The following is a 26,148-nucleotide window of genomic DNA, read 5'->3' as shown; positions in this document are numbered from 1 at the left end:
AAGGAATACATAGTGTTCATATATATACCAGATAGTTCAGATATTTATGTCATTTTACATTATTGGAGCCATAATGACAGTTTAAATAACTTTACTATCAAATTCAAAATTGTAAAGTCTGACTTGAACAAGAAGACGATAGTAAGATTCTGTCAAATATAAGTTTTTCTTAAAAAAATATCACTTGGTAATCTATGTTGATATGTTCATTGATTCCGGTCATGAATTTCTTGAAAGTGATTTATTTACCAGTACAGGTTACACATATAGCATTGTTTATTAAAACTGTTGTGACGTTAGTTCGTCGCCGGACTCGCTGAGCGAGCGCAGTGGGGGAGAGGCGCGTGGCGCGCACGCCGCACCTGCTTCGCTCCACAAGCTAGCCGCGCCGCTGGTGCGTTGCGAGGTGCCAGAAGTACGCGACGCCGCCGTTTCAGCCTGCGGACATATCAATCCAGATGCACTTAAGTAAATAACAACATTAATAGTACATGAAGATAAGCTTGGAAATTCATAAAATTACACATCTATCATGTTTACAAAATTGAATTGATGATTTATTAAAGAAAGTGATTATGGAAAAAGAACATTAATTCCACGTAATGTAAGTATTTTTATTGATCCAGGGATTTGTTCGAGGAGCTCTTGCCCATTTTGCGAGAAGCTGTTGATCGCAAACAAGAGAATATGCGGCGACGACGTCGCCGAGACGCGCTTCGCTTGCACCTTAACAAAATGTTACTCATTATTGCGAGGCGGAATACGTTTTCCAGCAGGCAAATGTACTCTGGATTTGATCAGCAGATGAAAATGATAAAAGTGCCGTTAGTGTACCCATGGAATGCGACACTAACGCCACCGCTAATATTTTAGTTCCAACTAGATCAGTGAATAGTTAGGTATTATTTTCCTATTTATGTCAATTCTATTTGTAATTGATGAAGTTATAACTGGGAGTATTTATTGTTTCTTTTTTTTATTGTTAATTTATTACTGTAGTCTACTAGACTAGTAGTAAAGTGTTGATTATTATTTGTGGCAGTACATTTGCGTTGGAGAGCGGTGGTCTTCACTCCTCTATAACTGAGTACCTGGACGGTGTGCGCCAGTGCCTGGAGGCGGAGACGGACAAGGACGCGGCCGCAGCGCGCGAGCAACGACTTACCTTCGCAGACTTTGTCACTGAACTTGTCAAGAGCTTCCCTAGTAAGATCATAAGCATTTCGAATGCACTTCTCATTCTTTTCGTTGGGAGGAACCCTAAAGTATAATTCATACTGCCGCATTTTCATTTCCCATACTTAAAACTTACTCTAAGGTGGACCACTTAACGAATAATTAGCCAGATATTTCAGGTATTTCCTGTTAGAATTAGGTACACGGCTACCATAAATTGTGACTACCTATACTATTAACATAGTTTAAGGTATAATTGACTGGTGATATTAATCTGTTCAGTCGAGATGTACGGTACGCTGATGAAGAAAGAATTGTGCCGCGGTCTGTTCTCACTGTTCGCGAGCTGTTGCGGGCCGTTGGCGAAGCACCTCGGCACGCTGGTGACGCAGCCACCGGCGTCCCAGCCCCAGCCGCAGCAGGCTCACGACACAGATGATAGGCTCAATCTATCCGCACTCACGGTAACGAAATGTCCCTTTTCTGTTCATACTCTCCCCTGCCCATTAAAGCTAGACAATATGTGAGTCTTTCATCTAATTAAGCTAATCTCTATCGGCGGTCAAAACTTATTTTGATTAATACATTAGGTTAGTTCAGTAGGCCTAGCACGAATATTTGTGACAATCGCTTTAGAATCGTCATCGTCAATTATGCCAAAATTAGTATAATATTTTTGGTGTATTTTACGCCCGATAGTAGCGCTGCACAAATTTAAATACGAATTTTGTTGATGACGACACGATGGCAATTGTCACAAATATTCGTGATAGGCCCACTGAACTTTTTAAGCCTTTTACTTAGCAATGTGGTGAAAAGTTTATACGCATTAGTTTAGCATCATTCACATGTTATAATAAAACGAAAATACTCGATCCTTAATTAAAATTCGTATCGTATCAATGAAATGAAATATTAGGTCCTTACATATGAAATTGGCGTTTTGTATCGGAGGAACAAAAAGTCGAATATTTTTTAATATAATATATTTAATTAATCAAAGTATGAACCATTATTTTCTATGCACTTTTGCCATCTCATAGGTAGTTCATTGATCCCTTTACTAAAAAAACCAGTCGGACGGGAATCAATAAAATCTTTGAAGGCGATTTGGACTGCCCCATCGGAGTTGAATTTTTTCCCTTGCAAGAAGTTATCCAAATTTCGAAAAAAATGGTAATCTGTTGGAGCAAGGTCCGGGGAGTACGGAGGATGTCTTAGACTTTCCAATTGAAGCTCTTCTAATTTAGTAGCCGTCTGTTGCGCAGTGTGTGGTCTAGCGTTGTCGTGAAGCAGCAGTGGCGTGGAGCGATTGACCAGCCTAGGTTGTTTAGCCGCTAGCTTTTCCATCATGGTTTGCAATTGCTGACAATAGACATCAGCCGTAATAGTCTGGCCAGATTTGAGAAAACTGTAATGAACAATACCGGCACTAGTCCACCAAACGCTTACAAGTAGCTTTTTTGGGGTTAATTTTTGCTTGGGGCAGGATTTGGCTGGCTGGCCAGAATCCAACCATTGCGCTGAGCGCTTCCAATTATCGTAAAGAACCCATTTTTCATCACAGGTAATGATTCGGTTTAAAATACCTTCATTATTGTGCCGGTTTAGTAATGTAACGCAACAGTCGACGCGCGTTTGCCGGTTTGCTTCAGTCAATTCGTGAGGTACCCACCTTTCAAGCATTTTAATCTTCCCAATTTGCTTCAAGTGAATTAAAACAGTTTTATCACTAACATCGCAGCCTGCAGCTAACTCGGACGTGGTTTGCGATGGATCCGCTTCCACAATAGCCTTCAACTCTTCATTATCAACTTGAGTCTCAGGCCGTCCACGGGGCTTGTTCTGCAGATCGAAATTTCCAGAACGAAAACGTTGGAACCAAAAACGAACTGTGTTTTCTTTTGCAACACGACCGCCATACACATCATTCACCCTTCGAGTCGTTTCCGCAGCACTAGTGCCACGGCGGAACTCGTACTCGTAAATAATGCGATATTTTAAGTTTTCCATTTTGTAAAATGAGTGACGCAAACAGAAAAAAACAGAAGAAAAAAAACAAATGAATGACGGTCATCGAACCACAAATACATGAGTCTATAGCTGCACAAATTTGAATTTGGAATTCCTTACCAAAGAGGAGAAATTCGTGATTAAAGTGGCCAGTACGAAAAACGCCAATTTCATATGTAAGGACCTAATATAAATCTACATATAATATAATGTATGTAATGTAGTTATCGCGAAATTGTAGAGCAGAAAGTTACCGTGGTTTGGACATGTTATGCGGAGGGATGATGTTCATATAAACAAAAAAGTAATGAGATTGAATGTGGATGGCTATAAAGGTAGACGAAGACCAAAGAAAGTATGGATGTATTGTGTGAAAGAGTATATGCGTAAGAAGGGGGTAAATTCAGATATGACGGCTGATAGAGATGTATGGAGGAGTAGTACATACTGTGCCGACCCTCCATAGGGATAAGGGCAGGTTGTTGATGATGAATATAATGTATGTTGTATGTGTAAATATAATTATTGTTAGGCGATGAGCGCGCTCGTGTGCTGCGGGCCGTGCTTCGCCCCGTCTGCGCTCGCTGAAGATGGCGCCCTCTATCCATGGCTCAGTGAAATGCTTTCTTCTACTGACGATAAGGTTTGTGAACGTTTCATTATCTATTTAACTCTTTTTGCCAAAAAATAAAAATATTAAAACATAATGAATACAGAAAATCGAGCAAAGGCGGCCTTATCGCTATAAACGATCTATTCCAGGCAACTCAAAAGGCAAAGGAAAGTCAGAAATATATAAAAAAAAAGAGAATTATTTATAATGAAAGGACTTTTTATATTTTTTTAGTTAGCATTTCTTATTATAAACTAGCTTTTACCCGCGACTCCGTCCGCGCGGAATAAAAAAATAGAAAACGGCGTAAAAATGATCCTATGTCCGTTTCCTGGTTCTAAGCTATCTGCCCACCAATTTTCAGTCAAATCGATTCAGCCGTTCTTGAGTTATAAATAGTGTAACTAACACGACTTTCTTTTATAGATAGATAAGAAGATGAGGTGAACTGATTGCTATATGTGAAATACTATATATACTTGTATAGAAAAATGTTTCCATAAGAAATAACGTATTAAAGATATTTCATGTATCCTTACAACTGAAATTAAGTAAGATCAAAGTCGTTAATTGTAAAACATTATTTCTGGCTTCTAATGATATTGCCGTTCATAATAACTTAAAAGCTTCTTCAACATCTCTTATAAGAAAATGTACAATAAACATATAAAAATATCTTTGTTCGCAGAAAATGTGAACGTAAAAAACATCTCCACGAATTTTTCATACACTAATGACGTAAATTTTTTTTTCTTCGATGTTAGTAATATAACTGTTCTATCTTTAGTAAATAGAATGGTGCCTTAAGTTAAACAACCGGATACTTTAAAATAGTATAATTGAAAAAATACATGTGAACGTTACGGTGATCTCGGGACAAGTGGCACACCCGCGACCGATTTGTATTAAAAAATGTCCAAGCGCCTGATGCGGGCGACGGCAATTTTCGCGCCACTGTGCCCCGACGCAATATTGAGTAGGCGTCAGTCTGAACATCCTCCCGGCCGTTGAAAGATCACTTTCAACCTTGAAGTTCCCCGGCTGTCGGCAGCTTGCACAGCCTTACTAGAGATCGGCGCACACAGCCTTTATTAGTGGTGATGTCTGCCACTCTCGCTGTTCCATCGGATCCCGTGATGAGGCGTAGTACTCTCCCGAGCTTCCAAGATAGTGGAAGAGCATTGTCATCTGCCAAGAGTACCATATCTCCTATGTCCAGCTTTGATGTACTGCTTTTCCATTTTGTTCTCTGCTGCATCTCAGACAGATATTCACGCTGCCATCTTTGCCAGAAGTGTTGCTGCATTTTTTCTAAGCGTTCATAGCGTTGGAGTGTACTTTCCTTAGAGTCACCCAGATGTTGCGACGGTGGAGCAGTTAACGGTCTCCCGATCAAGAAGTGTCCTGGGGAAAGGGAAAGGAGGTCATTAGGAGAGGATGATAGGGGAGACAAGGGACGGCTGTTCAAAATCGCCTCCACTTGTGTAAACAAAGTATTAAGTTCCTCAAAAGTAAGGTGGCTATTGCCAACGACGCGTTTTAAGTGGAATTTAGCCGACTTAACGCCGGCTTCCCAAATACCACCAAAATGAGGCGAGTAAGCCGGAATAAACTTAAACTGGATAGAATTTTGACTTGCAAAATCAAATAGAGAGTTTTGATTTTGCTTGATAAATGATCCTAACTCCCTTGCGGTTGCTACTAAGTTAGTTCCGTTATCACAAAATATTTCCGTTGGCCTGCCTCTGCGCGCTACGAAACGCCGAAGTGTCATTATGAATGCATCCTTTGTTAAATCACTCACAGCTTCGAGGTGGATGCATTTATAACGCAGACATACGAACAAACACATGTAGCATTTTATTAAACGACTTCCACGGCCCTTACGATTTACGATCGTGAACGGTCCCGCGAAGTCCAGACCCACTGACAAAAACGGATGACCTGGGGTTATACGTTGGAGTGGTAGATTACCCATTTTTGGTTGCAACGTTTCACCGCGTACACGTCTACACCGAACACAGTTGTTAACTGTCCGCCATGCGAGATGTCGTCCATTTACTGGCCACACTGTTTCCCTTACGATAGATAATAACAGTAAAGGACCCGCGTGCATATTGTTGACGTGTTCTCTTTCAAAGTGCAGTCTTGTTAACCTGTGCGAGGCATGAAGTAAAATAGGGTGCCGTTTCTCATACGAATAATAATTAGCCGCATCCAACCTACCTCCAACTCGCATTAATTTATTACTTAAGAATGGAGACAAACTTAAAATTTTGCTTTTATTACTTAAAGGTTTATTTTTAGCTAGCAGATCGTATTCAGTTGTGAAGGATTGAGTTTGAGCGATAATACATAATGAATGCCATGAATCACGTAATTCCTCAACTGTTAATAAACCTACGCGTTTTGCATTGCTATTTCTAGTGTTAAATATGAATCTTTGCACGTAAGCAAATAAACGTTGTAATCTATTGAGAGAAGAATATCTTTCAAAATCTAAAAAAGGTTCACTAATTGTTGCAGAGTGCACTTTCAATTCGGGTAAAGGATCAGATTCCTTGGCATTCAATACTGGCCATTTGTTTTCATTTTCAAGTAAAAATGTTGGTCCCGACCACCAAAGTGACAACGACATGATGTTTTTTGCATTTACCCCTCTTGAAATGCAATCCGCAGGATTTAAATCGGTTGGAACGTATCTCCATGATAGCGGTGAAGCATGCTCCAATATTTCGCTAATACGATTAGCTACAAATGTTTTCAGTCTAGTGATATCACCTTTAATCCAGCCCAGAACCACACTCGAGTCACACCAGTACACAATCCTGGCGGGCTTGTATCTCAAGGAATCGACTACAGACTTAGTAAGTTTAGTAGCAAGCAAAGCGGCACATAACTCTAATCGTGGGATACTGGTCGGCTTTAATGGTGCTACTTTAGACTTAGCACATAGTAATTTGACGGTGACGTCACCATTTGTGCTAATTGACTTAATATAAACACATGATCCAAATGCGGACTGAGAAGCGTCACTAAACGAATGTAATTCTATATATTTAGGAGAATCACACAACACCAACCTCGGAATTTGTAAATTAGATAAGAATTTTAAGTTGTCCGTAAATTTAGTCCATTCCTTTTTTATTTCGGAGGGTACTGGTTGATCCCAGTCCAGTTTTTCTTTCCATAGCCTTTGCAACATCATTTTAGGTACTACTATTACTGGGCTGAGAACACCTAAGGGATCGAATATTTTGAAGGAATTTGACATTATAAAACGTTTCGTTATAGGTACATCTGGTTCCTGTGTCACCCTAATAGGAAAATGTAAAGTGTCGCTAGAGGGTTTCCATCCAAGACCAAGAGTACTCGAAGACTCGCTGATAGTTAGACTGTCTTGCTTATTTATGTCAAGGTTATCAAATACATACGGATGATTGCTCTTATATTTTCGAAGATTAAAACAACCTGATTTTAATGCATTGGATACTGACTTTTGTATGTAAATTAATTGCTGAGGATCATCAGCTCCTGTTATTAAATCATCTACATAAAAATCATTTTGGATGATGTTTTTGATAAGTTCATCATCTTGTTCCTGTCCTAGCTGCCACAAACACCGTGTACTGAGGTAACTTGCGCTTGCTGTGCCATAGGTTAAGGTATTTAAGACTAACGTTTGGATGGGGCGTGACTCGTCCTCTCTCCACAAAATTAGCTGCAAGTTCCTATCACTTTCGTTTACAAGCACCTGCCTATACATTTTTTCCACATCTCCAGTGAGTAAGTACTTGTATTGCCTTGCCCGAATTAGGATGGAAAAGAGGGTGTCTTGGACATTGGGGCCTACCATCAAAATATCATTCAATGAGTAACCTGATGTAGAAGAGGCTGAGCCGTCGAATACTACGCGGAGCTTGGTAGACTCGCTCTCTTGACGTATGACCGCATGATGACACAAGTAGTACGCTGGGGGAGGGACAGGTGAACTATTATAATTAGATACAGAGAGATGCCCTAATTCTGCATATTCTCTTATGAATTTTGTGTATTCAGATTTAAGGTTTGGATTACGCTTGAACCGTTTTTCTAAATTAATAAATCGTTTTTTCGCAACATTATAGCTATCACCTAAACAATCTACTGATTCTTTCAAAGGTAATTTGACACAAAACCTACCTTCTTCATCTCTAATGGTATTAGCGAGAAAGTGCCTTTCACACTCGCTTTCATTTTCACTTATGATTGACTTTTTCGGAACTTCTTCTAACTCCCAAAACTTAGAAACTAACTGTTCTATATTTTCATTTTGTGATGAAGAGACAATGGCGTGATTACAGTGTATCCTATTGCTAGATACTGCTGAATTTATAGGGCCAGAGATTATCCAACCTAACTGTGAACTCCTTAACTTAGGATTGTTTGGTCCTAGAGAACGTTGTTCGTTGCCTAGAATGTCCCAGAAGAGATCAGCACCTATTAGTACATCTATGGGAGCTGGCTGATAAAACATGGGGTCAGCCAACTGAATATTTTCTGGTAATTTAATTGACTTGATGTCAACCGGCGTCTTTGGTAAACGACCGGTGAGCTCATTTAACACAAAACACGATAACATTGCACTGAAATTGCTATTTGTTGCTTTTAATTGAATATTACAACTTTCAATTACATTCATTGAAGAAGTATTGCCTACACCAATGACCTTTAGTGTGTCAATGTGGCGAGACTTTAATGACAGTCTGGTCTTTAGGGACTCAGATATAAATGACGATTGGCTTCCGCAATCTAAAAGAGCACGAACTTTGACCTTTTGATGATCAACTGGATTCGATACTTCAATGATAGCAGTAGATAATAACACCTGATTTGTATTGTGATTAGAATAGTTAACGATAATTTCATTTTCATCTTGTTCATCAATGAGAGCGAGGTGGCTTGAGGAGGATGATGGGCGATGGAGCAGACTATTGTGCCGCTCGGTGCAGCCGCGTTCACGGCATGGACCCATGCGACACTCGCTTTCGGGGTGACCTTGTCTCAAACAATTAACACACAATTTATACTTCGTCACGTCCATCATTCGCTCGTCAACCCCCTTCGCTTTAAACGTTGGACAATCATATATCCTATGACGCTCATTGCAAATAATACACATAAATGTAGTATTTGGCTTCTTGCTATAATTTTTGCTGGTGCTCGCAAACGATTTTACGACATTATTTTGATTATGACCTTGCCTCTGAATATAATTATTATTAGCTATAGAACGCACAGGGGCACTGGTCATCTTTGACACGCTACTAACGTCAAACCGATTATTACGATTCAATGACTCGAGCACATCAGCACGGTCTATCATAAATTTATAAAATTGTTCGAGGGTAGGTACGTCGCCTTCCAAATTGTTGCGATATTCCTCCCATTTTAACAACGTATTGCTATCTAACTTAGATGATAACATAAATATTATTAGTACATCCCATTTGTCAGTGGGCTGTCCTAGGCTTGTTAACGCGCGCAAATTTTTGGTCACGTGGTCAACCAAAAATCGTAGAGATCGCTCTGATTCCCGTGGAAGCTGTTTAATATTAAATAATGATGTTAAATTATGATTAATCAATATTCTTTTGTTGTCGTATCTATTGCAAATCATCTTCCACGCTTCAGCATAATTGTTGGTTGACACCTCTAAATTTGAAATGATCCTGGCCGCGTCACCTTGCAAATAAGAAACGAGGTAATGGAATTTATGAATGTCTGATATGCGATCATTCTTGTGTATCAGATTTTCAAAAGTATCCCGAAACTCCAACCAACGGAAATATGCGCCATCAAATTTGGCTATTTGAATTTGAGGGAGTTTCAACCCTAATTCGTGGGGGTGATTAGGATCATCTATGCTACATGACGCGTTATGACCCGAACTGCGCCTTTTTTCGCATTCTAATTTTTTGGAAAATTTTTCGACTAAAGTTTTGGCCTTTTGCTATATTCATAATTATATCTTGCTCAATTTTATCGCGTTCCTCAATTTCAGTCGAAATATTTTCATAATTTAAAACCTCTATTTCACTTTGCAAATCATCAACCTTCATAGACAACGCTTCAAATTTAGTGAGTTTTAAATCTAACTCCGTTAATTGAACGTTGTTTAGTTCTATTAAACAAGCAATGCTATTTAAATAATTTTTAAATTTTGTAATTTGTCCCTTGGCGGACGTTCTTCTAGTGATTAAATCACGTAAACTTTGTTTATTCATTTCTTCTGTCATTAATTATAACACTTACGAACAAACAACAACAAAACAATATAATTTAAACTATTCTTTTTTGAAGTCAGTTAACTAAATATTGAATCTCTTTATTTAAATAGCAATGCAATTCCTACGTTATTAAATTGAAATGGCTCACGTTCCTCGTTCTGGTGGTACTTGCCGCTCAGGGAAGCCGGCTGCGCACGCTCAACAATTCGCTCCCGGCCGGTGCAGGAGCCGCGGCCGGCCAAGGTATTCCAACGGGATAAGTATGTATGTACTTGCGAACGGCGCACGGCGATGATGAATATTAGCCTGGAATATTCGGCAAATACGCTAAATATTGTATGTATAAACAATACGAAACGAGAAAACATAAAATACGAAGCTAACTTTACTTCGTAAAATAGTTTAACTTTATATCAATTGAGTGACCTTTTATTGTTTAATATACTTCCATTGAACAATTTTACGGAATAGTGAACATAAAATTGAATGATTCATGTATTCATTTAGATAATATTGCGATAAATAACTAAAGTTAATTGATTGTTCACTTTTTTTTACAAAAGGGTAGGTAACAAAAAATGATGCAATTTTGCACTAAATAACCAATTTACGTGCATAAAACGCTGTAAAACTTGTCTAAAACACTTAATTTACACAAATGACGAACGATTTTGATTATTCTTTTGTTAGTTATTAGGTTTTTTAGGAATTAGTTAAGGAAGGACACTTATCTTAGCGGACGAACTCGTAACTGCTCGATGTGAAACTTTAGCTGATTCACTGCTCGAATCTTCTTTGTTTTTCTGCTTCCCAATACAGCCCGTGGTTTTAGAAATATCCACTGCAAGGCTCCATCCACAGGAATGATTTGATATGATGTTGAAGATCGTTAGGTCGCCGCGCTAACCGGTGTCTCGTCGTATTTACGTATTAATTGTTATTATTTCGCGGATTCTTCTTTGTTCCCCTCATGGGCCACCATGTTCTATCTTTAGTAAATAGAATGGTGCCTTAAGTTAAACAGCCGGATACTTTAAAATAGTATAATTGAAAAAATACATGTGAACGTTACGGTGATCTCGGGACAAGTGGCACACCCGCGACCGATTTGTATTAAAAAATGTCCAAGCGCCTGATGCGGGCGACGGCAATTTTCGCGCCACTGTGCCCCGACGCAATATTGAGTAGGCGTCAGTCTGAACATCCTCCCGGCCGTTGAAAGATCACTTTCAACCTTGAAGTTCCCCGGCTGTCGGCAGCTTGCACAGCCTTACTAGAGATCGGCGCACACAGCCTTTATTAGTGGTGATGTCTGCCACTCTCGCTGTTCCATCGGATCCCGTGATGAGGCGTAGTACTCTCCCGAGCTTCCAAGATAGTGGAAGAGCATTGTCATCTGCCAAGAGTACCATATCTCCTATGTCCAGCTTTGATGTACTGCTTTTCCATTTTGTTCTCTGCTGCATCTCAGACAGATATTCACGCTGCCATCTTTGCCAGAAGTGTTGCTGCATTTTTTCTAAGCGTTCATAGCGTTGGAGTGTACTTTCCTTAGAGTCACCCAGATGTTGCGACGGTGGAGCAGTTAACGGTCTCCCGATCAAGAAGTGTCCTGGGGAAAGGGAAAGGAGGTCATTAGGAGAGGATGATAGGGGAGACAAGGGACGGCTGTTCAAAATCGCCTCCACTTGTGTAAACAAAGTATTAAGTTCCTCAAAAGTAAGGTGGCTATTGCCAACGACGCGTTTTAAGTGGAATTTAGCCGACTTAACGCCGGCTTCCCAAATACCACCAAAATGAGGCGAGTAAGCCGGAATAAACTTAAACTGGATAGAATTTTGACTTGCAAAATCAAATAGAGAGTTTTGATTTTGCTTGATAAATGATCCTAACTCCCTTGCGGTTGCTACTAAGTTAGTTCCGTTATCACAAAATATTTCCGTTGGCCTGCCTCTGCGCGCTACGAAACGCCGAAGTGTCATTATGAATGCATCCTTTGTTAAATCACTCACAGCTTCGAGGTGGATGCATTTATAACGCAGACATACGAACAAACACATGTAGCATTTTATTAAACGACTTCCACGGCCCTTACGATTTACGATCGTGAACGGTCCCGCGAAGTCCAGACCCACTGACAAAAACGGATGACCTGGGGTTATACGTTGGAGTGGTAGATTACCCATTTTTGGTTGCAACGTTTCACCGCGTACACGTCTACACCGAACACAGTTGTTAACTGTCCGCCATGCGAGATGTCGTCCATTTACTGGCCACACTGTTTCCCTTACGATAGATAATAACAGTAAAGGACCCGCGTGCATATTGTTGACGTGTTCTCTTTCAAAGTGCAGTCTTGTTAACCTGTGCGAGGCATGAAGTAAAATAGGGTGCCGTTTCTCATACGAATAATAATTAGCCGCATCCAACCTACCTCCAACTCGCATTAATTTATTACTTAAGAATGGAGACAAACTTAAAATTTTGCTTTTATTACTTAAAGGTTTATTTTTAGCTAGCAGATCGTATTCAGTTGTGAAGGATTGAGTTTGAGCGATAATACATAATGAATGCCATGAATCACGTAATTCCTCAACTGTTAATAAACCTACGCGTTTTGCATTGCTATTTCTAGTGTTAAATATGAATCTTTGCACGTAAGCAAATAAACGTTGTAATCTATTGAGAGAAGAATATCTTTCAAAATCTAAAAAAGGTTCACTAATTGTTGCAGAGTGCACTTTCAATTCGGGTAAAGGATCAGATTCCTTGGCATTCAATACTGGCCATTTGTTTTCATTTTCAAGTAAAAATGTTGGTCCCGACCACCAAAGTGACAACGACATGATGTTTTTTGCATTTACCCCTCTTGAAATGCAATCCGCAGGATTTAAATCGGTTGGAACGTATCTCCATGATAGCGGTGAAGCATGCTCCAATATTTCGCTAATACGATTAGCTACAAATGTTTTCAGTCTAGTGATATCACCTTTAATCCAGCCCAGAACCACACTCGAGTCACACCAGTACACAATCCTGGCGGGCTTGTATCTCAAGGAATCGACTACAGACTTAGTAAGTTTAGTAGCAAGCAAAGCGGCACATAACTCTAATCGTGGGATACTGGTCGGCTTTAATGGTGCTACTTTAGACTTAGCACATAGTAATTTGACGGTGACGTCACCATTTGTGCTAATTGACTTAATATAAACACATGATCCAAATGCGGACTGAGAAGCGTCACTAAACGAATGTAATTCTATATATTTAGGAGAATCACACAACACCAACCTCGGAATTTGTAAATTAGATAAGAATTTTAAGTTGTCCGTAAATTTAGTCCATTCCTTTTTTATTTCGGAGGGTACTGGTTGATCCCAGTCCAGTTTTTCTTTCCATAGCCTTTGCAACATCATTTTAGGTACTACTATTACTGGGCTGAGAACACCTAAGGGATCGAATATTTTGAAGGAATTTGACATTATAAAACGTTTCGTTATAGGTACATCTGGTTCCTGTGTCACCCTAATAGGAAAATGTAAAGTGTCGCTAGAGGGTTTCCATCCAAGACCAAGAGTACTCGAAGACTCGCTGATAGTTAGACTGTCTTGCTTATTTATGTCAAGGTTATCAAATACATACGGATGATTGCTCTTATATTTTCGAAGATTAAAACAACCTGATTTTAATGCATTGGATACTGACTTTTGTATGTAAATTAATTGCTGAGGATCATCAGCTCCTGTTATTAAATCATCTACATAAAAATCATTTTGGATGATGTTTTTGATAAGTTCATCATCTTGTTCCTGTCCTAGCTGCCACAAACACCGTGTACTGAGGTAACTTGCGCTTGCTGTGCCATAGGTTAAGGTATTTAAGACTAACGTTTGGATGGGGCGTGACTCGTCCTCTCTCCACAAAATTAGCTGCAAGTTCCTATCACTTTCGTTTACAAGCACCTGCCTATACATTTTTTCCACATCTCCAGTGAGTAAGTACTTGTATTGCCTTGCCCGAATTAGGATGGAAAAGAGGGTGTCTTGGACATTGGGGCCTACCATCAAAATATCATTCAATGAGTAACCTGATGTAGAAGAGGCTGAGCCGTCGAATACTACGCGGAGCTTGGTAGACTCGCTCTCTTGACGTATGACCGCATGATGACACAAGTAGTACGCTGGGGGAGGGACAGGTGAACTATTATAATTAGATACAGAGAGATGCCCTAATTCTGCATATTCTCTTATGAATTTTGTGTATTCAGATTTAAGGTTTGGATTACGCTTGAACCGTTTTTCTAAATTAATAAATCGTTTTTTCGCAACATTATAGCTATCACCTAAACAATCTACTGATTCTTTCAAAGGTAATTTGACACAAAACCTACCTTCTTCATCTCTAATGGTATTAGCGAGAAAGTGCCTTTCACAATCGCTTTCATTTTCACTTATGATTGACTTTTTCGGAACTTCTTCTAACTCCCAAAACTTAGAAACTAACTGTTCTATATTTTCATTTTGTGATGAAGAGACAATGGCGTGATTACAGTGTATCCTATTGCTAGATACTGCTGAATTTATAGGGCCAGAGATTATCCAACCTAACTGTGAACTCCTTAACTTAGGATTGTTTGGTCCTAGAGAACGTTGTTCGTTGCCTAGAATGTCCCAGAAGAGATCAGCACCTATTAGTACATCTATGGGAGCTGGCTGATAAAACATGGGGTCAGCCAACTGAATATTTTCTGGTAATTTAATTGACTTGATGTCAACCGGCGTCTTTGGTAAACGACCGGTGAGCTCATTTAACACAAAACACGATAACATTGCACTGAAATTGCTATTTGTTGCTTTTAATTGAATATTACAACTTTCAATTACATTCATTGAAGAAGTATTGCCTACACCAATGACCTTTAGTGTGTCAATGTGGCGAGACTTTAATGACAGTCTGGTCTTTAGGGACTCAGATATAAATGACGATTGGCTTCCGCAATCTAAAAGAGCACGAACTTTGACCTTTTGATGATCAACTGGATTCGATACTTCAATGATAGCAGTAGATAATAACACCTGATTTGTATTGTGATTAGAATAGTTAACGATAATTTCATTTTCATCTTGTTCATCAATGAGAGCGAGGTGGCTTGAGGAGGATGATGGGCGATGGAGCAGACTATTGTGCCGCTCGGTGCAGCCGCGTTCACGGCATGGACCCATGCGACACTCGCTTTCGGGGTGACCTTGTCTCAAACAATTAACACACAATTTATACTTCGTCACGTCCATCATTCGCTCGTCAACCCCCTTCGCTTTAAACGTTGGACAATCATATATCCTATGACGCTCATTGCAAATAATACACATAAATGTAGTATTTGGCTTCTTGCTATAATTTTTGCTGGTGCTCGCAAACGATTTTACGACATTATTTTGATTATGACCTTGCCTCTGAATATAATTATTATTAGCTATAGAACGCACAGGGGCACTGGTCATCTTTGACACGCTACTAACGTCAGACCGATTATTTCGATTCAATGACTCGAGCACATCAGCACGGTCTATCATAAATTTATAAAATTGTTCGAGGGTAGGTACGTCGCCTTCCAAATTGTTGCGATATTCCTCCCATTTTAACAACGTATTGCTATCTAACTTAGATGATAACATAAATATTATTAGTACATCCCATTTGTCAGTGGGCTGTCCTAGGCTTGTTAACGCGCGCAAATTTTTGGTCACGTGGTCAACCAAAAATCGTAGAGATCGCTCTGATTCCCGTGGAAGCTGTTTAATATTAAATAATGATGTTAAATTATGATTAATCAATATTCTTTTGTTGTCGTATCTATTGCAAATCATCTTCCACGCTTCAGCATAATTGTTGGTTGACACCTCTAAATTTGAAATGATCCTGGCCGCGTCACCTTGCAAATAAGAAACGAGGTAATGGAATTTATGAATGTCTGATATGCGATCATTCTTGTGTATCAGATTTTCAAAAGTATCCCGAAACTCCAACCAACGGAAATATGCGCCATCAAATTTGGCTATTTGAATTTGAGGGAGTTTCAACCCTAATTCGTGGGGGTGATTAGGATCATCTATGCTACATGACGCGTTATGACCCGAACTGCGCCTTTTTTCGCATTCTAATTTTTTGGAAAATTTTTCGACTAAAGTTTTGGCCTTTTGCTATATTCATAATTATATCTTGCTCAATTTTATCGCGTTCCTCAATTTCAGTCGAAATATTTTCATAATTTAAAACCTCTATTTCACTTTGCAAATCATCAACCTTCATAGACAACGCTTCAAATTTAGTGAGTTTTAAATCTAACTCCGTTAATTGAACGTTGTTTAGTTCTATTAAACAAGCAATGCTATTTAAATAATTTTTAAATTTTGTAATTTGTCCCTTGGCGGACGTTCTTCTAGTGATTAAATCACGTAAACTTTGTTTATTCATTTCTTCTGTCATTAATTATAACACTTACGAACAAACAACAACAAAACAATATAATTTAAACTATTCTTTTTTGAAGTCAGTTAACTAAATATTGAATCTCTTTATTTAAATAGCAATGCAATTCCTACGTTATTAAATTGAAATGGCTCACGTTCCTCGTTCTGGTGGTACTTGCCGCTCAGGGAAGCCGGCTGCGCACGCTCAACAATTCGCTCCCGGCCGGTGCAGGAGCCGCGGCCGGCCAAGGTATTCCAACGGGATAAGTATGTATGTACTTGCGAACGGCGCACGGCGATGATGAATATTAGCCTGGAATATTCGGCAAATACGCTAAATATTGTATGTATAAACAATACGAAACGAGAAAACATAAAATACGAAGCTAACTTTACTTCGTAAAATAATTTAACTTTATATCAATTGAGTGACCTTTTATTGTTTAATATACTTCCATTGAACAATTTTACGGAATAGTGAACATAAAATTGAATGATTCATGTATTCATTTAGATAATATTGCGATAAATAACTAAAGTTAATTGATTGTTCACTTTTTTTTACAAAAGGGTAGGTAACAAAAAATGATGCAATTTTGCACTAAATAACCAATTTACGTGCATAAAACGCTGTAAAACTTGTCTAAAACACTTAATTTACACAAATGACGAACGATTTTGATTATTCTTTTGTTAGTTATTAGGTTTTTTAGGAATTAGTTAAGGAAGGACACTTATCTTAGCGGACGAACTCGTAACTGCTCGATGTGAAACTTTAGCTGATTCACTGCTCGAATCTTCTTTGTTTTTCTGCTTCCCAATACAGCCCGTGGTTTTAGAAATATCCACTACAAGGCTCCATCCACAGGAATGATTTGATATGATGTTGAAGATCGTTAGGTCGCCGCGCTAACCGGTGTCTCGTCGTATTTACGTATTAATTGTTATTATTTCGCGGATTCTTCTTTGTTCCCCTCATGGGCCACCATGTTCTATCTTTAGTAAATAGAATGGTGCCTTAAGTTAAACAGCCGGATACTTTAAAATAGTATAATTGAAAAAATACATGTGAACGTTACGGTGATCTCGGGACAAGTGGCACACCCGCGACCGATTTGTATTAAAAAATGTCCAAGCGCCTGATGCGGGCGACGGCAATTTTCGCGCCACTGTGCCCCGACGCAATATTGAGTAGGCGTCAGTCTGAACATCCTCCCGGCCGTTGAAAGATCACTTTCAACCTTGAAGTTCCCCGGCTGTCGGCAGCTTGCACAGCCTTACTAGAGATCGGCGCACACAGCCTTTATTAGTGGTGATGTCTGCCACTCTCGCTGTTCCATCGGATCCCGTGATGAGGCGTAGTACTCTCCCGAGCTTCCAAGATAGTGGAAGAGCATTGTCATCTGCCAAGAGTACCATATCTCCTATGTCCAGCTTTGATGTACTGCTTTTCCATTTTGTTCTCTGCTGCATCTCAGACAGATATTCACGCTGCCATCTTTGCCAGAAGTGTTGCTGCATTTTTTCTAAGCGTTCATAGCGTTGGAGTGTACTTTCCTTAGAGTCACCCAGATGTTGCGACGGTGGAGCAGTTAACGGTCTCCCGATCAAGAAGTGTCCTGGGGAAAGGGAAAGGAGGTCATTAGGAGAGGATGATAGGGGAGACAAGGGACGGCTGTTCAAAATCGCCTCCACTTGTGTAAACAAAGTATTAAGTTCCTCAAAAGTAAGGTGGCTATTGCCAACGACGCGTTTTAAGTGGAATTTAGCCGACTTAACGCCGGCTTCCCAAATACCACCAAAATGAGGCGAGTAAGCCGGAATAAACTTAAACTGGATAGAATTTTGACTTGCAAAATCAAATAGAGAGTTTTGATTTTGCTTGATAAATGATCCTAACTCCCTTGCGGTTGCTACTAAGTTAGTTCCGTTATCACAAAATATTTCCGTTGGCCTGCCTCTGCGCGCTACGAAACGCCGAAGTGTCATTATGAATGCATCCTTTGTTAAATCACTCACAGCTTCGAGGTGGATGCATTTATAACGCAGACATACGAACAAACACATGTAGCATTTTATTAAACGACTTCCACGGCCCTTACGATTTACGATCGTGAACGGTCCCGCGAAGTCCAGACCCACTGACAAAAACGGATGACCTGGGGTTATACGTTGGAGTGGTAGATTACCCATTTTTGGTTGCAACGTTTCACCGCGTACACGTCTACACCGAACACAGTTGTTAACTGTCCGCCATGCGAGATGTCGTCCATTTACTGGCCACACTGTTTCCCTTACGATAGATAATAACAGTAAAGGACCCGCGTGCATATTGTTGACGTGTTCTCTTTCAAAGTGCAGTCTTGTTAACCTGTGCGAGGCATGAAGTAAAATAGGGTGCCGTTTCTCATACGAATAATAATTAGCCGCATCCAACCTACCTCCAACTCGCATTAATTTATTACTTAAGAATGGAGACAAACTTAAAATTTTGCTTTTATTACTTAAAGGTTTATTTTTAGCTAGCAGATCGTATTCAGTTGTGAAGGATTGAGTTTGAGCGATAATACATAATGAATGCCATGAATCACGTAATTCCTCAACTGTTAATAAACCTACGCGTTTTGCATTGCTATTTCTAGTGTTAAATATGAATCTTTGCACGTAAGCAAATAAACGTTGTAATCTATTGAGAGAAGAATATCTTTCAAAATCTAAAAAAGGTTCACTAATTGTTGCAGAGTGCACTTTCAATTCGGGTAAAGGATCAGATTCCTTGGCATTCAATACTGGCCATTTGTTTTCATTTTCAAGTAAAAATGTTGGTCCCGACCACCAAAGTGACAACGACATGATGTTTTTTGCATTTACCCCTCTTGAAATGCAATCCGCAGGATTTAAATCGGTTGGAACGTATCTCCATGATAGCGGTGAAGCATGCTCCAATATTTCGCTAATACGATTAGCTACAAATGTTTTCAGTCTAGTGATATCACCTTTAATCCAGCCCAGAACCACACTCGAGTCACACCAGTACACAATCCTGGCGGGCTTGTATCTCAAGGAATCGACTACAGACTTAGTAAGTTTAGTAGCAAGCAAAGCGGCACATAACTCTAATCGTGGGATACTGGTCGGCTTTAATGGTGCTACTTTAGACTTAGCACATAGTAATTTGACGGTGACGTCACCATTTGTGCTAATTGACTTAATATAAACACATGATCCAAATGCGGACTGAGAAGCGTCACTAAACGAATGTAATTCTATATATTTAGGAGAATCACACAACACCAACCTCGGAATTTGTAAATTAGATAAGAATTTTAAGTTGTCCGTAAATTTAGTCCATTCCTTTTTTATTTCGGAGGGTACTGGTTGATCCCAGTCCAGTTTTTCTTTCCATAGCCTTTGCAACATCATTTTAGGTACTACTATTACTGGGCTGAGAACACCTAAGGGATCGAATATTTTGAAGGAATTTGACATTATAAAACGTTTCGTTATAGGTACATCTGGTTCCTGTGTCACCCTAATAGGAAAATGTAAAGTGTCGCTAGAGGGTTTCCATCCAAGACCAAGAGTACTCGAAGACTCGCTGATAGTTAGACTGTCTTGCTTATTTATGTCAAGGTTATCAAATACATACGGATGATTGCTCTTATATTTTCGAAGATTAAAACAACCTGATTTTAATGCATTGGATACTGACTTTTGTATGTAAATTAATTGCTGAGGATCATCAGCTCCTGTTATTAAATCATCTACATAAAAATCATTTTGGATGATGTTTTTGATAAGTTCATCATCTTGTTCCTGTCCTAGCTGCCACAAACACCGTGTACTGAGGTAACTTGCGCTTGCTGTGCCATAGGTTAAGGTATTTAAGACTAACGTTTGGATGGGGCGTGACTCGTCCTCTCTCCACAAAATTAGCTGCAAGTTCCTATCACTTTCGTTTACAAGCACCTGCCTATACATTTTTTCCACATCTCCAGTGAGTAAGTACTTGTATTGCCTTGCCCGAATTAGGATGGAAAAGAGGGTGTCTTGGACATTGGGGCCTACCATCAAAATATCATTCAATGAGTAACCTGATGTAGAAGAGGCTGAGCCGTCGAATACTACGCGGAGCTTGGTAGACTCGCTCTCTTGACGTATGACCGCATGATGACACAAGTAGTACGCTGGGGGAGGGACAGGTGAACTATTATAATTAGATACAGAGAGATGCCCTAATTCTGCATATTCTCTTATGAATTTTGTGTATTCAGATTTAAGGTTTGGATTACGCTTGAACCGTTTTTCTAAATTAATAAATCGTTTTTTCGCAACATTATAGCTATCACCTAAACAATCTACTGATTCTTTCAAAGGTAATTTGACACAAAACCTACCTTCTTCATCTCTAATGGTATTAGCGAGAAAGTGCCTTTCACACTCGCTTTCATTTTCACTTATGATTGACTTTTTCGGAACTTCTTCTAACTCCCAAAACTTAGAAACTAACTGTTCTATATTTTCATTTTGTGATGAAGAGACAATGGCGTGATTACAGTGTATCCTATTGCTAGATACTGCTGAATTTATAGGGCCAGAGATTATCCAACCTAACTGTGAACTCCTTAACTTAGGATTGTTTGGTCCTAGAGAACGTTGTTCGTTGCCTAGAATGTCCCAGAAGAGATCAGCACCTATTAGTACATCTATGGGAGCTGGCTGATAAAACATGGGGTCAGCCAACTGAATATTTTCTGGTAATTTAATTGACTTGATGTCAACCGGCGTCTTTGGTAAACGACCGGTGAGCTCATTTAACACAAAACACGATAACATTGCACTGAAATTGCTATTTGTTGCTTTTAATTGAATATTACAACTTTCAATTACATTCATTGAAGAAGTATTGCCTACACCAATGACCTTTAGTGTGTCAATGTGGCGAGACTTTAATGACAGTCTGGTCTTTAGGGACTCAGATATAAATGACGATTGGCTTCCGCAATCTAAAAGAGCACGAACTTTGACCTTTTGATGATCAACTGGATTCGATACTTCAATGATAGCAGTAGATAATAACACCTGATTTGTATTGTGATTAGAATAGTTAACGATAATTTCATTTTCATCTTGTTCATCAATGAGAGCGAGGTGGCTTGAGGAGGATGATGGGCGATGGAGCAGACTATTGTGCCGCTCGGTGCAGCCGCGTTCACGGCATGGACCCATGCGACACTCGCTTTCGGGGTGACCTTGTCTCAAACAATTAACACACAATTTATACTTCGTCACGTCCATCATTCGCTCGTCAACCCCCTTCGCTTTAAACGTTGGACAATCATATATCCTATGACGCTCATTGCAAATAATACACATAAATGTAGTATTTGGCTTCTTGCTATAATTTTTGCTGGTGCTCGCAAACGATTTTACGACATTATTTTGATTATGACCTTGCCTCTGAATATAATTATTATTAGCTATAGAACGCACAGGGGCACTGGTCATCTTTGACACGCTACTAACGTCAGACCGATTATTACGATTCAATGACTCGAGCACATCAGCACGGTCTATCATAAATTTATAAAATTGTTCGAGGGTAGGTACGTCGCCTTCCAAATTGTTGCGATATTCCTCCCATTTTAACAACGTATTGCTATCTAACTTAGATGATAACATAAATATTATTAGTACATCCCATTTGTCAGTGGGCTGTCCTAGGCTTGTTAACGCGCGCAAATTTTTGGTCACGTGGTCAACCAAAAATCGTAGAGATCGCTCTGATTCCCGTGGAAGCTGTTTAATATTAAATAATGATGTTAAATTATGATTAATCAATATTCTTTTGTTGTCGTATCTATTGCAAATCATCTTCCACGCTTCAGCATAATTGTTGGTTGACACCTCTAAATTTGAAATGATCCTGGCCGCGTCACCTTGCAAATAAGAAACGAGGTAATGGAATTTATGAATGTCTGATATGCGATCATTCTTGTGTATCAGATTTTCAAAAGTATCCCGAAACTCCAACCAACGGAAATATGCGCCATCAAATTTGGCTATTTGAATTTGAGGGAGTTTCAACCCTAATTCGTGGGGGTGATTAGGATCATCTATGCTACATGACGCGTTATGACCCGAACTGCGCCTTTTTTCGCATTCTAATTTTTTGGAAAATTTTTCGACTAAAGTTTTGGCCTTTTGCTATATTCATAATTATATCTTGCTCAATTTTATCGCGTTCCTCAATTTCAGTCGAAATATTTTCATAATTTAAAACCTCTATTTCACTTTGCAAATCATCAACCTTCATAGACAACGCTTCAAATTTAGTGAGTTTTAAATCTAACTCCGTTAATTGAACGTTGTTTAGTTCTATTAAACAAGCAATGCTATTTAAATAATTTTTAAATTTTGTAATTTGTCCCTTGGCGGACGTTCTTCTAGTGATTAAATCACGTAAACTTTGTTTATTCATTTCTTCTGTCATTAATTATAACACTTACGAACAAACAACAACAAAACAATATAATTTAAACTATTCTTTTTTGAAGTCAGTTAACTAAATATTGAATCTCTTTATTTAAATAGCAATGCAATTCCTACGTTATTAAATTGAAATGGCTCACGTTCCTCGTTCTGGTGGTACTTGCCGCTCAGGGAAGCCGGCTGCGCACGCTCAACAATTCGCTCCCGGCCGGTGCAGGAGCCGCGGCCGGCCAAGGTATTCCAACGGGATAAGTATGTATGTACTTGCGAACGGCGCACGGCGATGATGAATATTAGCCTGGAATATTCGGCAAATACGCTAAATATTGTATGTATAAACAATACGAAACGAGAAAACATAAAATACGAAGCTAACTTTACTTCGTAAAATAATTTAACTTTATATCAATTGAGTGACCTTTTATTGTTTAATATACTTCCATTGAACAATTTTACGGAATAGTGAACATAAAATTGAATGATTCATGTATTCATTTAGATAATATTGCGATAAATAACTAAAGTTAATTGATTGTTCACTTTTTTTTACAAAAGGGTAGGTAACAAAAAATTATGCAATTTTGCACTAAATAACCAATTTACGTGCATAAAACGCTGTAAAACTTGTCTAAAACACTTAATTTACACAAATGACGAACGATTTTGATTATTCTTTTGTTAGTTATTAGGTTTTTTAGGAATTAGTTAAGGAAGGACACTTATCTTAGCGGACGAACTCGTAACTGCTCGATGTGAAACTTTAGCTGATTCACTGCTCGAATCTTCTTTGTTTTTCTGCTTCCCAATACAGCCCGTGGTTTTAGAAATATCCACTGCAAGGCTCCATCCACAGGAATGATTTGATATGATGTTGAAGATCGTTAGGTCGCCGCGCTAACCGGTGTCTCGTCGTATTTACGTATTAATTGTTATTATTTCGCGGATTCTTCTTTGTTCCCCTCATGGGCCACCATGTTCTATCTTTAGTAAATAGAATGGTGCCTTAAGTTAAACAGCCGGATACTTTAAAATAGTATAATTGAAAAAATACATGTGAACGTTACGGTGATCTCGGGACAAGTGGCACACCCGCGACCGATTTGTATTAAAAAATGTCCAAGCGCCTGATGCGGGCGACGGCAATTTTCGCGCCACTGTGCCCCGACGCAATATTGAGTAGGCGTCAGTCTGAACATCCTCCCGGCCGTTGAAAGATCACTTTCAACCTTGAAGTTCCCCGGCTGTCGGCAGCTTGCACAGCCTTACTAGAGATCGGCGCACACAGCCTTTATTAGTGGTGATGTCTGCCACTCTCGCTGTTCCATCGGATCCCGTGATGAGGCGTAGTACTCTCCCGAGCTTCCAAGATAGTGGAAGAGCATTGTCATCTGCCAAGAGTACCATATCTCCTATGTCCAGCTTTGATGTACTGCTTTTCCATTTTGTTCTCTGCTGCATCTCAGACAGATATTCACGCTGCCATCTTTGCCAGAAGTGTTGCTGCATTTTTTCTAAGCGTTCATAGCGTTGGAGTGTACTTTCCTTAGAGTCACCCAGATGTTGCGACGGTGGAGCAGTTAACGGTCTCCCGATCAAGAAGTGTCCTGGGGAAAGGGAAAGGAGGTCATTAGGAGAGGATGATAGGGGAGACAAGGGACGGCTGTTCAAAATCGCCTCCACTTGTGTAAACAAAGTATTAAGTTCCTCAAAAGTAAGGTGGCTATTGCCAACGACGCGTTTTAAGTGGAATTTAGCCGACTTAACGCCGGCTTCCCAAATACCACCAAAATGAGGCGAGTAAGCCGGAATAAACTTAAACTGGATAGAATTTTGACTTGCAAAATCAAATAGAGAGTTTTGATTTTGCTTGATAAATGATCCTAACTCCCTTGCGGTTGCTACTAAGTTAGTTCCGTTATCACAAAATATTTCCGTTGGCCTGCCTCTGCGCGCTACGAAATGCCGAAGTGTCATTATGAATGCATCCTTTGTTAAATCACTCACAGCTTCGAGGTGGATGCATTTATAACGCAGACATACGAACAAACACATGTAGCATTTTATTAAACGACTTCCACGGCCCTTACGATTTACGATCGTGAACGGTCCCGCGAAGTCCAGACCCACTGACAAAAACGGATGACCTGGGGTTATACGTTGGAGTGGTAGATTACCCATTTTTGGTTGCAACGTTTCACCGCGTACACGTCTACACCGAACACAGTTGTTAACTGTCCGCCATGCGAGATGTCGTCCATTTACTGGCCACACTGTTTCCCTTACGATAGATAATAACAGTAAAGGACCCGCGTGCATATTGTTGACGTGTTCTCTTTCAAAGTGCAGTCTTGTTAACCTGTGCGAGGCATGAAGTAAAATAGGGTGCCGTTTCTCATACGAATAATAATTAGCCGCATCCAACCTACCTCCAACTCGCATTAATTTATTACTTAAGAATGGAGACAAACTTAAAATTTTGCTTTTATTACTTAAAGGTTTATTTTTAGCTAGCAGATCGTATTCAGTTGTGAAGGATTGAGTTTGAGCGATAATACATAATGAATGCCATGAATCACGTAATTCCTCAACTGTTAATAAACCTACGCGTTTTGCATTGCTATTTCTAGTGTTAAATATGAATCTTTGCACGTAAGCAAATAAACGTTGTAATCTATTGAGAGAAGAATATCTTTCAAAATCTAAAAAAGGTTCACTAATTGTTGCAGAGTGCACTTTCAATTCGGGTAAAGGATCAGATTCCTTGGCATTCAATACTGGCCATTTGTTTTCATTTTCAAGTAAAAATGTTGGTCCCGACCACCAAAGTGACAACGACATGATGTTTTTTGCATTTACCCCTCTTGAAATGCAATCCGCAGGATTTAAATCGGTTGGAACGTATCTCCATGATAGCGGTGAAGCATGCTCCAATATTTCGCTAATACGATTAGCTACAAATGTTTTCAGTCTAGTGATATCACCTTTAATCCAGCCCAGAACCACACTCGAGTCACACCAGTACACAATCCTGGCGGGCTTGTATCTCAAGGAATCGACTACAGACTTAGTAAGTTTAGTAGCAAGCAAAGCGGCACATAACTCTAATCGTGGGATA

General features: G+C 39.4%; 1 protein-coding gene across 1 annotated transcript in view; it reads left to right on the top strand.

Moving 5' to 3' along the window:
- Positions 1-26,148, top strand: part of LOC106715878 (protein furry) — a 160,702-nt gene that overhangs the window by 25,667 nt on the left and 108,887 nt on the right. Inside the window, 5 exon segments of the mRNA XM_045685603.1 lie at positions 301-468; positions 627-776; positions 1,043-1,206; positions 1,459-1,640; positions 3,722-3,832. Coding sequence (XP_045541559.1) covers positions 301-468; positions 627-776; positions 1,043-1,206; positions 1,459-1,640; positions 3,722-3,832 — 775 coding nt within the window.

This window comes from Papilio machaon, chromosome W (assembly GCF_912999745.1).
Source record: "Papilio machaon chromosome W, ilPapMach1.1, whole genome shotgun sequence".
NCBI lineage: Eukaryota > Metazoa > Arthropoda > Insecta > Lepidoptera > Papilionidae > Papilio > Papilio machaon.
The sequence above is the reverse complement of the archived record's forward strand: the minus strand, read 5'-3'. Positions and strand labels throughout refer to the sequence as shown.